The sequence below is a fragment of the Lissotriton helveticus genome, chromosome 3_1, assembly GCF_964261635.1.
Source record: "Lissotriton helveticus chromosome 3_1, aLisHel1.1, whole genome shotgun sequence".
NCBI classification, from domain to species: domain Eukaryota; kingdom Metazoa; phylum Chordata; class Amphibia; order Caudata; family Salamandridae; genus Lissotriton; species Lissotriton helveticus.
Genome location: NC_136061.1, coordinates 1,070,943,866 through 1,070,957,356, shown reverse-complemented (window position 1 = coordinate 1,070,957,356; position 13,491 = coordinate 1,070,943,866). Strand labels below are relative to the sequence as shown.

Below are 13,491 nucleotides of genomic sequence, written 5' to 3'. Positions count from 1 at the left end.
GTAATAGGAGTCACCAGCCCCATTCAGATTAAGACGTGGTATTTCTCCCCAGGACTTTAGGAGCTGAAAGCAGTTACAATCTCTGGGTGAAATACAGGGTAAAAACATGCAGGAATTAGAAACTACGGGCTTTGGTACATCCAAGGGTGAGGGGGGGAGGGAATCGGGTAGAATTTTCTGTTCTCAAAATGAGGGCCATAATACCTAGGACTGGAAGTATTTTAGGCCTGATGTACTAATTACCGGATGTAAAAATCTGGTCGCAATTTTAGACCAGTATATTTGTGACTAGTAAAGACTGTAAGAAACTGACCTACTCACTAATAGGTCAATTCTGATTTTGAGTGGATTGCTATCCAACCTGCTTCATGATTGTTAATGAGGTAGGTTGAAAATTGTGACTCACTTCAATTAATTGCCTTTACAGAGATTGTGGTCTGCTAGGGTCAGCAGACCACCAAGTCTTTGATTGTGTTTCAATGGAGTAATCTTTTTGTTAAAACAACCCATTTTTCTAAAAGGAAACAGGACTGAGGTTAAAATAAAAAGTGTCCTTTTTGAAAATGTTGTTTGAGAGTTGGAAGTGGTCCTCTAGAATACTGTCTACTCTGCAACAAATATGTTTTACATTCAAGAAGGGGGTAGGGATCTAAGGGCTCCCGTTCCTTTTTGCAAATGCCTTGCAATCCAAACTTAAGCGTCAGTAATTTTTCAATTTTTTGAACGTGGGTTTCACCAAAACATTGATACATTCCTTACAGAAGGGATATGCTGCTTCCAAATATTGAATAGGTATGTAACTGTCAATCTAATTTTAGTAGCTGGTAAAAATTTGTCAATTTCTAAGACAGAATTGGAACATTTAAAAATCTTTTTATGGTTGCAAACTTCAGTGTTTGTGATTGCAGAAATGCTTTGTACATCTGGTCTATTTTTTTTAAAATATAATTTTACACCAACCTAACTTAGTCAATTATCCAACTTAAAATTCTTAGGTGCTGGTCAAGCATTTGTCATCCATGGGGGTGGGGGTGGATGTGGCAAACTAGCAGATGTGGGTATGGTTAGAGACTGCACATCCCTTTGATATGACAAAAGGGCCTAATTTAATGTTTGGCAGATGGAGTAAAGGTAGAGAGGGTGGCAGAGGACTTTACGCCCACAACAATACCTTTACTCCATCCTTCAGATAGAGAGATGTCCACTGGTCCTCTGACATCTCTGTACATTGGCAGGAACCGCCGTCACAGCAGTTCCTGTAAATGGTGGAAATGTTTGACTGGAAGCAGTGTCATGAAACATTTAAAAAACATACACTCTGGCTTTGGGATTTAAAACTAATGGCCCACCACACCTTTAGAGCTTTTTCCTATGATGTGTAAGGCTTTTTTTTATTGTACCTCACCACCCGCTTTGTACCTAGCAGATCGGATGCAAAAAAAAAAAAAAAGCAATCTGACTATACACTCTAAATTGGGTGGAAGGTCGGATAACTTACTTTCGAGTGTCCATAATCCACTGGGCCAGTGGAGGGGTATGCAGGAGAACGGGCTCTAAGATATCCATTCAGAGGCTGAGAAAACCCTCACACACACCATAACAGTATCGCAAGTGAAACGTCTTGCCTCTTTGGGTGTGCAGCAAGAAGAGCTTTGCAGGTGCACACTCGCCCATCAGCATTCCTATCCTGTGCCACTGCATTTGTAACATTCTTTCTCCTATATTTAGTTTTGGCTACCTATCTCATTTTCTGTAAATGTGAACTATAAACTATTCTATTACAGAATATGTTTGGTGCTGTGTCCACTCGTAGGATGTCCACTCCTATTGTTAGTACAAAATATTCATGTTTTTTCTGATGTTCTTTTGTCCTTGGTGATGACTTATTATTTTAAGTGTATGTATATATGTTAATAGTGGGGATACCTTATGTTATTTTTTACTGTACCTTGATTGTGTTCTTTTTTTACAATTATTGTACAACTCTGATTTCGATTTCTTGATTATATTTGTACTTTATGAAGTATTTACAGCAATCAAACGAAGGAAAAATAATTCTCCACTCTACATAGTCAAGTTTTCATGTCTTTTTTTTATTCTTTTGCCTAACTTGACCCAGTCACTAAAAGTAGTCATTGTTCAAAATGAGATTTTATTTATATATGGCAAACTTCATTAGCCTCAATTACTTTAATTCTAATCTGTTCATATTTCTGTTACAGCTTCGAGTTTTTAAGCTTGCAAAATCTTGGCCAACGCTCAACATGCTAATCAAGATTATTGGAAACTCTGTGGGTGCTTTGGGAAATCTAACCTTGGTACTGGCCATCATTGTCTTCATTTTCGCTGTGGTTGGCATGCAGCTCTTTGGTAAAAGCTACAAAGAATGTGTCTGCAAGATTTCTGAAGATTGTGAACTTCCACGCTGGCATATGAATGACTTCTTCCACTCCTTTTTGATTGTGTTCCGGGTACTGTGTGGGGAATGGATAGAAACCATGTGGGATTGCATGGAAGTTGCAGGACAATCAATGTGCCTCATGGTTTTCATGCTGGTCATGGTGATTGGTAATCTTGTGGTAAGTAACAAGAGCAGACCAAAGTTGTATTCATGAGTATGACTGTGACACTCTTTTATATCAATATTGTGAACCATATACATTTACTTTTAAAATGTCCATTCCAAAAGCTGCAAGCAGAAAATGCAAATGTCAAGGTAGATACATTTTCAGTGATATTTGTTATTCCTCAATATAATACAGAAGAGATTAAAAGTGTATGTTTCTCAATTAATGCTAGAAAAAATTGACATTTTCCTGTAGCATTGTGATAGTGACCCAAATTAAACAGCAATAATGTACACCTGCAATCATATATGGCCGTCATAGCAACATGAAATAATATAAAACAGAGCTACAAGTGGAAAACTTTCCAGGGTGATTTAGACCCTGGCAGACGGCCCTCCATTTCAGTAGGTTAGCACAGAGTACTGTGCTAAGTTACAGAAATGGATGACCTCCCCTGACCTGGTGGGAGGACCGGTTGTTGTATTTAGAGCAGGGGTCACCAACCTTTTCTATAACAAGAGCTACTTTTATTTAATGAAAGCTTTCTCAAGCTGCTAATACTACTGGTGTTTAAATAGTGACCACATCAGACAAGGTTACAGGTGAGGGTTGTCAGTAGTATTGTAAAATAGGCTTTGTTAGTTTGGAATACCTCTAAATGGGTAATACAGAACAGCCATAGTTGCAATGCCCATGTGACCAAGGTAATAATATTAATATTAAGCTTCCCTAACACCAAATCATTTATGACTTAAATATCAGTTTAAAATACATTTTGAAAATCAGCCATTTTTCTCCAAACATCATCTTAAGAGTTTTGAAAATATTTACATTTTCTTCTCAAATACATTCTCAATTCTGGAATGCATATAGTAAGTCGTCTAAGTACATGTTTCTAATTTAGTGAGCTGGCTGCTCACAGGAGAGCTATTTATAGGCAGCTGGAGAGATACCAGTAGATCAATGGCTACTGTTGGAGAAACCTGAGAGGTTCCCGCATACCTAGCAGTGATCTCTAAGCCTTCAGAGGAACTGCTGGTGTGGTATATGCTCTTAAAGATGAAGAGTTTGCTGAGCGAGTACCAATTTTTTGCGTCTTCTTGTCAAACTTTTTTTCACAAATATGCAACAAAAGTGGAAATTTGTTCTTGAGACAACAAGAAATCATTGACTCCAGGGCGGGGAGCTTTACTCCTACGTGTAGGGTGCATTGACTGACTTTCCTGTCAGGGCAAGGACCATGAATTTACAGTAGAGCTCCTGCTCTGGTAAACTTTAAATGACCTCCTAAATGTGCACGTTCAAATACAGGACACTATCCAGAGATGAACTTAGTGATAAAAACGACATTGTTCAATATGTTGAGTTTGATATTTTTATGCTCAATACATTTGCATTTCTAATTCCTCTCTTATTCTGACAATGTTCTCAATAAGATATTTGAGTATATATTCTTTTACACTCTGTTGTAAATTGTTCTCCTTAGGTGCCTTTGATATCTACTACCTTTTATATGATGTTTTCATTAGAGTGTTGATTCTTGTGAACTCACCATGGTTTGGCTTTTAGTTCTACTTTCTGTCCACCTTGGTCCTCTTTCCAAGGATCGTGCAGATTCTACATTGAGACCAATGGAGAGGGTGCCGATCTGACATTACAGGATTTGCTGCAGCTACTGCAACCCAAAATATGCACACTTTTCAGCAAACAAATGCATCATATATGGGCACCAAAGCAATTGGAGGGGAAAACATGAGCATTTATCCATAATTCCAAGGTGCGCAAATCAGAAGTTCTATAACTGCCTACCTGCAAATTACGACACCTTGCTTTACCACAAATTACAGGTGTGCAATTACCACACAACATTTTTTGTACAGCCTTCGGAATGAGGATCTTACCCATGGATTTTCATTCTCATTGAATACATATTTTCAATAGGTAATTTCTATTTGTTTTTCTTTTTAGTTTAAGAGAGCTTTATTAAAGCAAGTAAGCAGAAAAGGTACAACATTACAACAACGATTATAAGAAAACTACAAAAATAGTGTACAATATGTATGTCCATAGTAAAATGAAAACCTGATATAATTACTATTATAAAAACAATTAGGAACAGTTATACAGGATTAGGAACCTTAGTGAATCAGCATTTTACGTTTTATCTTGTCTCTCCACATATCTGGAACAGAATCACATGCTGGACGATATTCAATTCGGGTTCCGCCCAGCGCATGGGACTGAAACAGCTGTCCTTATGGCCATGGAAGATCTTCGTATGCGTGCAGACAGGGGCCAAACAGCAGCTCTGATCTTGCTGGACCTGTCTGCCGCATTCGACACGGTCAACCATGCAATTCTGTTAAAAAGACTAAGGGAATCGGGGGTTGATGGTACTGCCCTGCTTTGGTTCCAGTCCTATCATAGAGACAGGAAGCAGGCTGTGTCCCTCCCCCCTTTTCAATCTGCCTTCTCATCTGTGCCCCATGGGGTGCCTCAAGGCTCGTCCATCAGCCCCATTCTTTTTAATGTTTACCTAAAACCTCTGGTCACATTAATAAAAACCCATGGGCTACAAACCATAAACTACGCAGATGATACACAGCTCATCCTATCTTGGGATGGGGCAGAATCAATTCCTCTAGAATCATTTCATGATTGTCTGAGAGATACCGCTAGGTGGTTACAGAATAACTCCCTGCAGTTTAATTCCGCCAAAACTGAGGTGTTGTTTTGCGCAGGTAGTTAGATTCCCCGCTCGCTCCCAACTGATTTCTGGCCCCCAGAGGATTCAGAAAAACCACAACCGGTGACTACTGTCCGCAACCTGGGGGTTATGATTAACAACAAGCTCAGCATGGAGACTCAGGTTGCGAGAACAGTGTCTACCTGCTCGTGCCTATTACGCTCACTTCGCAAGATTATGCCACTCCTCCCGGCACAAGCCCGAGCGCTGGTAGTCAGGTGCACTATTCTTAGTCGCCTGGACTACTGTAACGCTTTGCTACTTGAGTCCCCATCTGTTCTGCTAGACCGACTGCAAAGGGTTCAGACCGCCGCCGCAAAACTAGCTCTTGGCTGGACAAGGAGATCATCGGCCTCTGCGGCCCTAGCAGAACTGCACTGGCTCCCCCTGAAGCAACGAGTGGCTTTTAAGGCACTTTGTCTTGTGTTCAAGGCTTTGCACGGAGTCGGACCCATACCCTTGCAAGCCATGTTCACCTGGTACACTCCCACAAGAGCCCTCCGTTCAGCCTCAGCCTACCTTGTATCAGTCCCTAAATTTAACAAGGTTAGGACTGGGGGAAGATCCTTCAGAGTTGCAGCAGCAAAACTATGGAATAGTTTGCCCCTGGGTATCCGCCAAACACCGCAACTCCTTCCCTTCAGAAAACGCATCAAGACCTGGCTTTTCCCCTAACCTCGTTCACTTGACCTCCCTCCCCTAACCTCGTTTAAACCACTGTTCTATTCCACTCGTTCTTACCTCTCTTTCTTTCCCCCTGTGGAGCTACTCTCTGTTTTAGCGCCAGGATGCCTGCAAGGCGACAGCCGCGCTCTACAAATGTTTTAAATAAATAAATAAATAATAATAAATAGAGAAAAGAAAAAGAGAGGAGAAAAGAAAGCAAGAACAATCAACATCCTTACCAAATATACTTAATAGGAAAATCTGATAACAGGCACTATAAATGTTCAGATATCAACTTGGCAATAGTATAATATCCTGATACGAACAATATAAAAAGAATAAATCACAATACTAATGGCGGCTGAAAAACAAAAGTACTGTCCTTGTTGCGCATTACAGGTGAGTATAAATAGTTAGTGAGTGGAGTTCAAAAGGCTTCCTTTTGAAGAAGTTGGTGAGAGGTAGTGGCAGAAGCTCTATCAAGCCTAAGATGATTACAGAGAAGGTTCCACCAGCCAAAAAAGGTGCCCTTAGTGGCATCCTTCCAATTAGTGGTAATAACCTGGAAGCCGATGGCAAGTAACAAATCCACAAACTAACCCAATTTGTGTGCACCAAACCAATTTGCAGAGTTATTACTCAAAAATATGGAGTAACTCTCAAAAGGAAAAGTATTAGAACAAATGGAGGAGATTGATTTACAAACCTTTATCCAAAAAGAGGTAATGTTAGGACAAAGAAAAAAAGAATATAAATATGTGACCAGGAGTGTTTGTGCAGGTCCAACGATCAGGGGATAGATCAGGACTTTATTTGGAGATAGACAATGAGGTTACACACAACCTCTGATAGAAGTAATATAGAGTTTGAGTAGTGCTAGCATTACAGGAAGTGCATTGTACTCGTGTCCAGATAGAGTTACAAATGTGAACAGAAAAAGTGTGCTGCAAATCCGATTCCCATAAAAGTTCAACCTTACTCTTAGGGTGATTAGGAGGAGAAAAATGAGAATATTTGTAGATATTGGAAGTCCGAATGGACGCGGAGGTAGATAACGGTTCTAATGGGGGATCTAATGAAGTAGAAGAAGCTTGAGAAAGAAGAAAGTATTGTTGAGTTAAGAGCAATCTTAAAGAATCGTACTTTAGAGAGGAGGTAGCGGGCAGGCCAAATTTGGATTGGGCTTCCTCAGAAGAAAGAAAGTGCATACCTTGAAACAAATGTTTAACTTGGACTATCCCTTTAGCAATCCAATCCTTCCAGAAAATAGTACCGTTTGAAAGTTTAATGGATTTATTATGCCGTAAAGAAGAATCAAGGAACACTTGCAGAGATGAAAGAGATTTGGTAAGGACCGGGTAAATGTTTGATATAAATTGTGAAATTTTTGGGGACTTAAGTGAACAAGGAGGATGCGAAAAAAGGCTAGCAAAGAAAAAGGAAAGGGGTGAATCAAGGAGTCCTCCAGCCTACACCAAACCGATATAGAGGGTGCTTCCGAGGGAGAAAGATATGGTAAACTTGACGTATTAGAAAAGAAGAGTGATACTGACGGAAGTTCAGAAAATGAACACCACCCCGATCCTTAGGTGCAGATGAAGAAGACAAAGAGATGCGGGATTTCCGATTATTCCATAGGAATTTACTTAGAGTGCTATTAAGAGTTTTAAAGAACGTTAATGGAAGCTTCACTGGTAACTTGGACAGATAGAAGTTAACAGGGAGCATCATCATTTTGATTGTGTTCAACCTACTCCACCAAGATAGATATAAGGGTGACCATTTCCCTGACATATGAAACACTTTCAATAGAACATCCTCCAAGTTAGGTTGAACCGTTTTGGCGATTGAAGAAGAGTATTTGACCCGCAAGTAAGTAATGTAATTGGTGTTCTATTTGAAACCCGCATCTGCAAACATGTTTTTTAAGCAATATTTGTTTAGTGGGAGAACTTCAGATTTTGTAAAGTTTAACTTATAAAGCGACAAGATGGCGTAGGAAGAAAAGGGGTCAGTAAAAGCTTGTAGAGAAACAAGGGGATCAGAGACATATAAGCAAAATGTCATCAGCAGAAGCTGTGAATTTGATTTCAGTGGTTTTGTGAATAAATCCCTGGAATAAGGTAGAGTTTCGTAAAGAGTGAAGAAAAGTTTCAAGGGATACTATCAAAAGCAAAGGAGAAAGAGGGCAACCTTGATGAGTGCCCCTTTGAAGAATAAAATATGAAGATTGGGATCCGAGGTTGGGGAGGAATAGAGCAAACTTATAAAAGACATAATAACAGATCCAAAACATGCCATTTAAATGTCCACTCCATAAAAAGCCAGTGAAGGCGATCAAAGGCTTTTTCAACATCTAGGGTAATGGCTGCTAATGGTGAGGAACTCTTAGAAGCAATATGAATAATGTTCAAAAAGGTTCTGGAATTATCAGCCAAAGTTCTACTCCTAAAAAAAAGGTCTATTCAGAACCAATCAGGTCTGGAATTACCTGATTAAGGCGAAGAGCCAACACTTCAGCAATAAAAGTTGCAATCTAGATTTATCAGAGGAATAGGGCGATGGTTGGCACAAGATGAAAGGTCTTTATCCTTCTTTGGGATTAAACAGATCATAGCTTCTAGAAAAGTGCCACAGGCCTCGTTATGAGAAATAAAGTGTTGAAAGAGAGATAGGAAATGTGGGGGAAGAATCTGTGAAAAGCAAGCATAGAATTCGGCAGTAGAGCCATCAGTGCCAGGAGCCTTATCCTTAGGTAGCTGTGCCAAAGCTAACTTAATCTCGTAAAAGGACAGGTCGTGATTGGAAAAGGAACAATCAGGTGAAGGGGAGGAACGAGGAGGTAGAGAATTGAAAAACGAATTCAAGGCGATGTCCTTATGAGAGGACTTAGGAGTATATATATTCTTATAAAAATCTGTGAAGCATTGTAATATCTCTTCATCTTTAAAATGATTAATATCTTTATCATCGATGATATTAACTATTTTTGATTTTTGAGATTTGACTTTCAAGTAGTTTGTTAGCAATTTACAAGCTCTATTGCATCCACCGTAAAATTTAGAGTTGATCTTTAGTACCATGCAGGAGTCTTCCTCGGTCGATTTCCTATTAAAATTCAATTTAGCCTGAACTAGCTGTTTAGGAGTAACTTCATTATTAGACGAATAGTATGCATGCTCGAGTTGCTTACTAGAAGATAATAAGGTAGAGGATTCTTTAAGAAGTGTTTTCCTCTTGACAGCCACGTACTCAATGATAAAACCGCTGGCTGTTGCTTTAAAAGCATTCCAGACAGTATGGAATTGTATGTCTGGGCTGGTGTTGGTAAGAAAAAATCTGGATAGGAAACCTTTGAAGCTCTCTATAAAAATAGGATCTTTAAGTAAATAGTTGTTAAAGCTTCCAGGCATTATCTTTCAACTCGATTATCCTATTTTTCCTTGCTGCATTATACAGCTTTCTACAGGCCCTAATCTCGTTCATGTCTCTCACCTCTCTATGTAAGGCATTCTTTAAGTTTGAGTAGCTTTTAGTGCAATTTTTGTCAAACCAGCCCTTCTCAGTCTTGTGCGTGCCTTTATGTTCCATAAACAGTGTATTTCTAGCGATCTCAGTAATACTATTAAAAGCAATTAAAACATCCTCATGTGTCAGACTATTGCTTAGACATTTTAGAATTGGGTCTAGTGCCTTTACTACTGTCTCGCTGCTTAACTCCATAGGATCCCGACTTCCCCAGCCGATAGCATAACCATTTTTTCTTCCCAGTTCAATGTTCTGAGCCCATGCTATTTTGTTACAGGTTCTCCTTGACACACGACTTGGGACGGCTATGTTCACACTGATAGCCACGTGGTTGCTCATGACGTTTTGATGGATGTCATAGGCTTTCACGTGACTAGCATAGCGGTTTGGGATAATAATGAAGTCAATGGTTGATTTGGCACCTCTCCCTATAAATGTATGCCCAAACTCCACTGTTGGCGTACACAAGCAGTTCGAGAATCCCAGATCATGTTTAAACATGATTTCATTAAACAACTCGCATTTTATGGTATGTTCGAAGTGGTTCGGCAGATCATCCTTATCTAGGGTTAAACCACACCTCCCTGACTCTGCCACTGGACACAAACTGGTATTAAAATCCCCACCCCAAATAGGGATGATTTTGGGGTCAGCCTTTAGTTCTAAAGTACTAATTCTGTATTATTATAAAAGTTAACCAGGAGCAAAGCGTTGCTGCAATCCATATATATTAAGACCGTTTGGTAATAGATTTCTGAACTAACCATCTCACTCTTACATGCACCCAGCAGATTCGAAATGTAAACACATAGTCCCCCTTTTGGCCTACCGCTAGGTGATTGGGTTGCAGGTGTGTGATATGTCTTGTATCCATTAATATGTATGTTATCAATAGCCCAGGTCTCTTGCAGACACAAAACATCAAAGTTATTGATAAAAGTCAACCAGGCTGGGTTATTCACCTTGTTCCTTAAACCGGCCACATTCCAAAAAAGGATTCTACATGGTCCTAATTGGTGGTCGGTTAGGTTCACATGGCCACCCCCTGGGACATAGACACTACTTGGGATACTTTCCCCCTCAACCTCTTGTGCTTCCATGACCGGGCTCTGCGGGGTTAATACGACCTGGTTTTCAGCATTAGGAATATACTCTTGTACGGGCTGGCCCCTATCTATTGAATGTCAATCGTTCTCATCTAGGGTAGTTAAGGGACCAAATCTATTTGACATGGCAAATTTATAGCATGGGCCCTCTCGTGTCCAGCTTTGTGTACCATAGTTTTCTGGGGTATTTATAGTTTGTGGTTGGTAAAAGAACCACAGGGGGCGAACTTGAATGCTGGTGTTAGGTCTGTTTAGTTTGTACATTCTCAATAGGATTTCCATGACTAAGGCTGGTAAACCTAGCGAGAGAACTATGCCGTCTCCTTCATAAAGTTTACTGCTATTACCTACCCAGTCCACCCTCCTCTCCATCTTAAATTACCTGAACAGAGCGTTTGTTAAGCCTGTCCTGTTACCCAACCAATTTATAGTCTTATTTCTTAACGCAGGCCATGTTTCCATTGTTACCGGTGGAAGCTCGGGAACATTAGCTAAAATGATAGTGTATGTTGTTGCTGCTGGGGAGGTTAAGTATTTGTACACTATGCCTCTCCCCAGAGGCGTTGTTGGCCATCTTACAAATACTTTCCCCGGCCTTCTGTTCAATTTACTATCTTCCCCGCCCAAGACTTTAGATCTATTTACCTTTGCGTCTTGTGTAAGACTTTTACCAGAAGTGTAGGTGCATTTTGGCGAGAGTCCTGGCACTCACCCCGATCACTCCTATAGATTTCTTGTCTGTCAAAGATGTCATTTTTAAGATAGAACTGTCTGGTTGCACATTTTTACCCAGAGGTTTCTGGTTTACTACACCATTATTTTGTGTGGTATTTTGATGGGCCCCTAAAATGTTTCCTAGGCCAATTTCGATTTTTTTCCAGTCTCATCGCAAGGGTCTTAATAGATAGCAACACAAATTCCTTTAGATCTTTTATGGCTATGCACAACTCCGTTACTTCGGTTGGGGATTCAGCGGCAGTTTTTTTCCCCCTCAAAGCACTGGTGGTGGCCATATCCTTTTGTGTTTTTTTCTAACACCCTGTGTTTTCCAATGTGTCCTTTTTGATTAGGTCTTTAATGGTCTAGGGGTAAGGGCGGGAATTGGGTGGATTGTGACTGCGTCACTCGCAGTGTTGTTAACTACCGATGGTTTGGGCAGGTTGCAGGGTTTTTTCTGGGGAGGTAGTTGGTCGCTTTCTACTGACCCGTCTGAGATATTGTCTGGAATTTCCTGAACACACCCATTATTAAATTGTGCATGAGTAGCTTTACCAATTATCTCTTTCCCTCCCACCTCTACATCGCTTACATCACATATCACATTACTATCCGTTCTTTGCTGTTGAGGAGGAGGTGGAATTATAGTTTCATTGTTTACTGTTTCTTCAACGGAAATTATCTGTCTTTCAATATCACCAACAGCTTCTGTTAAATAGTTCAGCAGCATAATGTTAATCTTCCTATGTTTGCTTGGTACTTTTGATGTGTGGCTCGCGGCCTGCTTTCTTTTCCCCATTTTGGTCCGTCACTAGAGGGCCTTCAATACTTATAGGGCTTATAGGGTTGTGGCTCAGAAAACCTCAAAATAAGTACAACACGCAACCTGTACACTAGCTGGGTCGCTATGCACCCGTACGTGGAAAGGTGCTTAAAAGTGCAGGCCTCGTTAATGGGAGATTAAGAACTATAATTAAAACTATTAAAAACTATTATATATTTAAAAATAGCATTGGAACTGTAAAAGGTATCAAGCGTGCGCATACAAAAAAAGTGCAAAGTGCAAAGTCCAAATTTGTTAGCAGCATAGAGTCATTTAGAGTACAAACTGCAATTGGGTTACATGCTTCAATATGTATCGAAGTTCAGGGAGTTCAGATGCCTACAAATTAGCAGCGCTCAAAGGACACAGTCACAGTATCTTGCTCGATCATCCCAGACTGATCCCGGGACTTGAAAGTTAGAGGGATGGCCCAGCCCAGCCTCCTCAGGCCTCTGACAGGCGCGGGCGGGCCGGCCCTTGGCCCGGGTGTACGCCCGCCTGTGCGCGTCCCACACTGCAGGAGGGCCGCGCTGCAGGAGGGCTGCGCTGACTAAGAGGGCCTCCAGAGCCCTCAGGTGACGACCTCGCCCTGCGCCATGCAAGGCCTTCTGGATGTTGCAGGCCCTGACCGCCTGGCCGTTCCCCTCATGGTGGTGCGGTGCGGCACAGCATGGCAAAGCAGCTGGCACCAGGGAGAGCAGGTAAGTGCAGGGCAGTGAATTGAGTGGAGCCGTTCCCCTCACAACAGGCGATTCAAGATTCTGTGCGTCCTGCGCTGCGGTAAGGCCACGCTGACTACGAGGGCCTCCAGCGCCCTCTGGTGACGACCTCGCCCTGCGCCACGCAAGACCTTCTGGATGTTGTAGGCCGCGACCGCCTGGTTGTTCCCCTCACAGCGGTGCGGTGCAGCGCGGCAAAGCAGCTGGCCCCAAGGAGAGCAGGTAAGTGCAGGGCAGTGAATTGAGTGGAGCCGTTCCCCACACGGCAGGCGATTCAAGATTCGGCGCGTCTCAAATGGGGAGTCAAATGTACGCATTTGTACATCCTTTCCTTGTAAGTGACTTTAAAAAACAAAAATGCACATTTAGGAAAAATCACTCTCGACGCTAAAAAAAAGATAGGGGTCGAGGGCCGGGTTATCAGCAAATCCAGGAACAAAAATCATAGAAGAAAAATGTACGCTACTAGATCAATCAGTGGAAAGAATCTCGTATCCTTGTTCTAATAACTTAGAAAATAAAGCTAGCAAAAACAGTGCAAAAAAGTGGAAGGCAAGTCAGAAGGACAAAGGTAAGTATACTCCACTTAAACCAGCCTTACCTCCAAAGGAAATTGATG

General features: G+C 41.2%; 1 protein-coding gene across 1 annotated transcript in view; it reads left to right on the top strand.

Annotated features, from left to right (window-relative positions):
* The window catches only part of LOC144823277 (sodium channel protein type 2 subunit alpha-like), a 942,252-nt gene that overhangs the window by 567,849 nt on the left and 360,912 nt on the right, over nt 1-13,491 (top strand). The window contains exon 16 of the mRNA XM_078681632.1: nt 2,223-2,579. Coding sequence (XP_078537758.1) covers nt 2,223-2,579 — 357 coding nt within the window. The remainder of the gene's footprint in view (nt 1-2,222; nt 2,580-13,491) is intronic.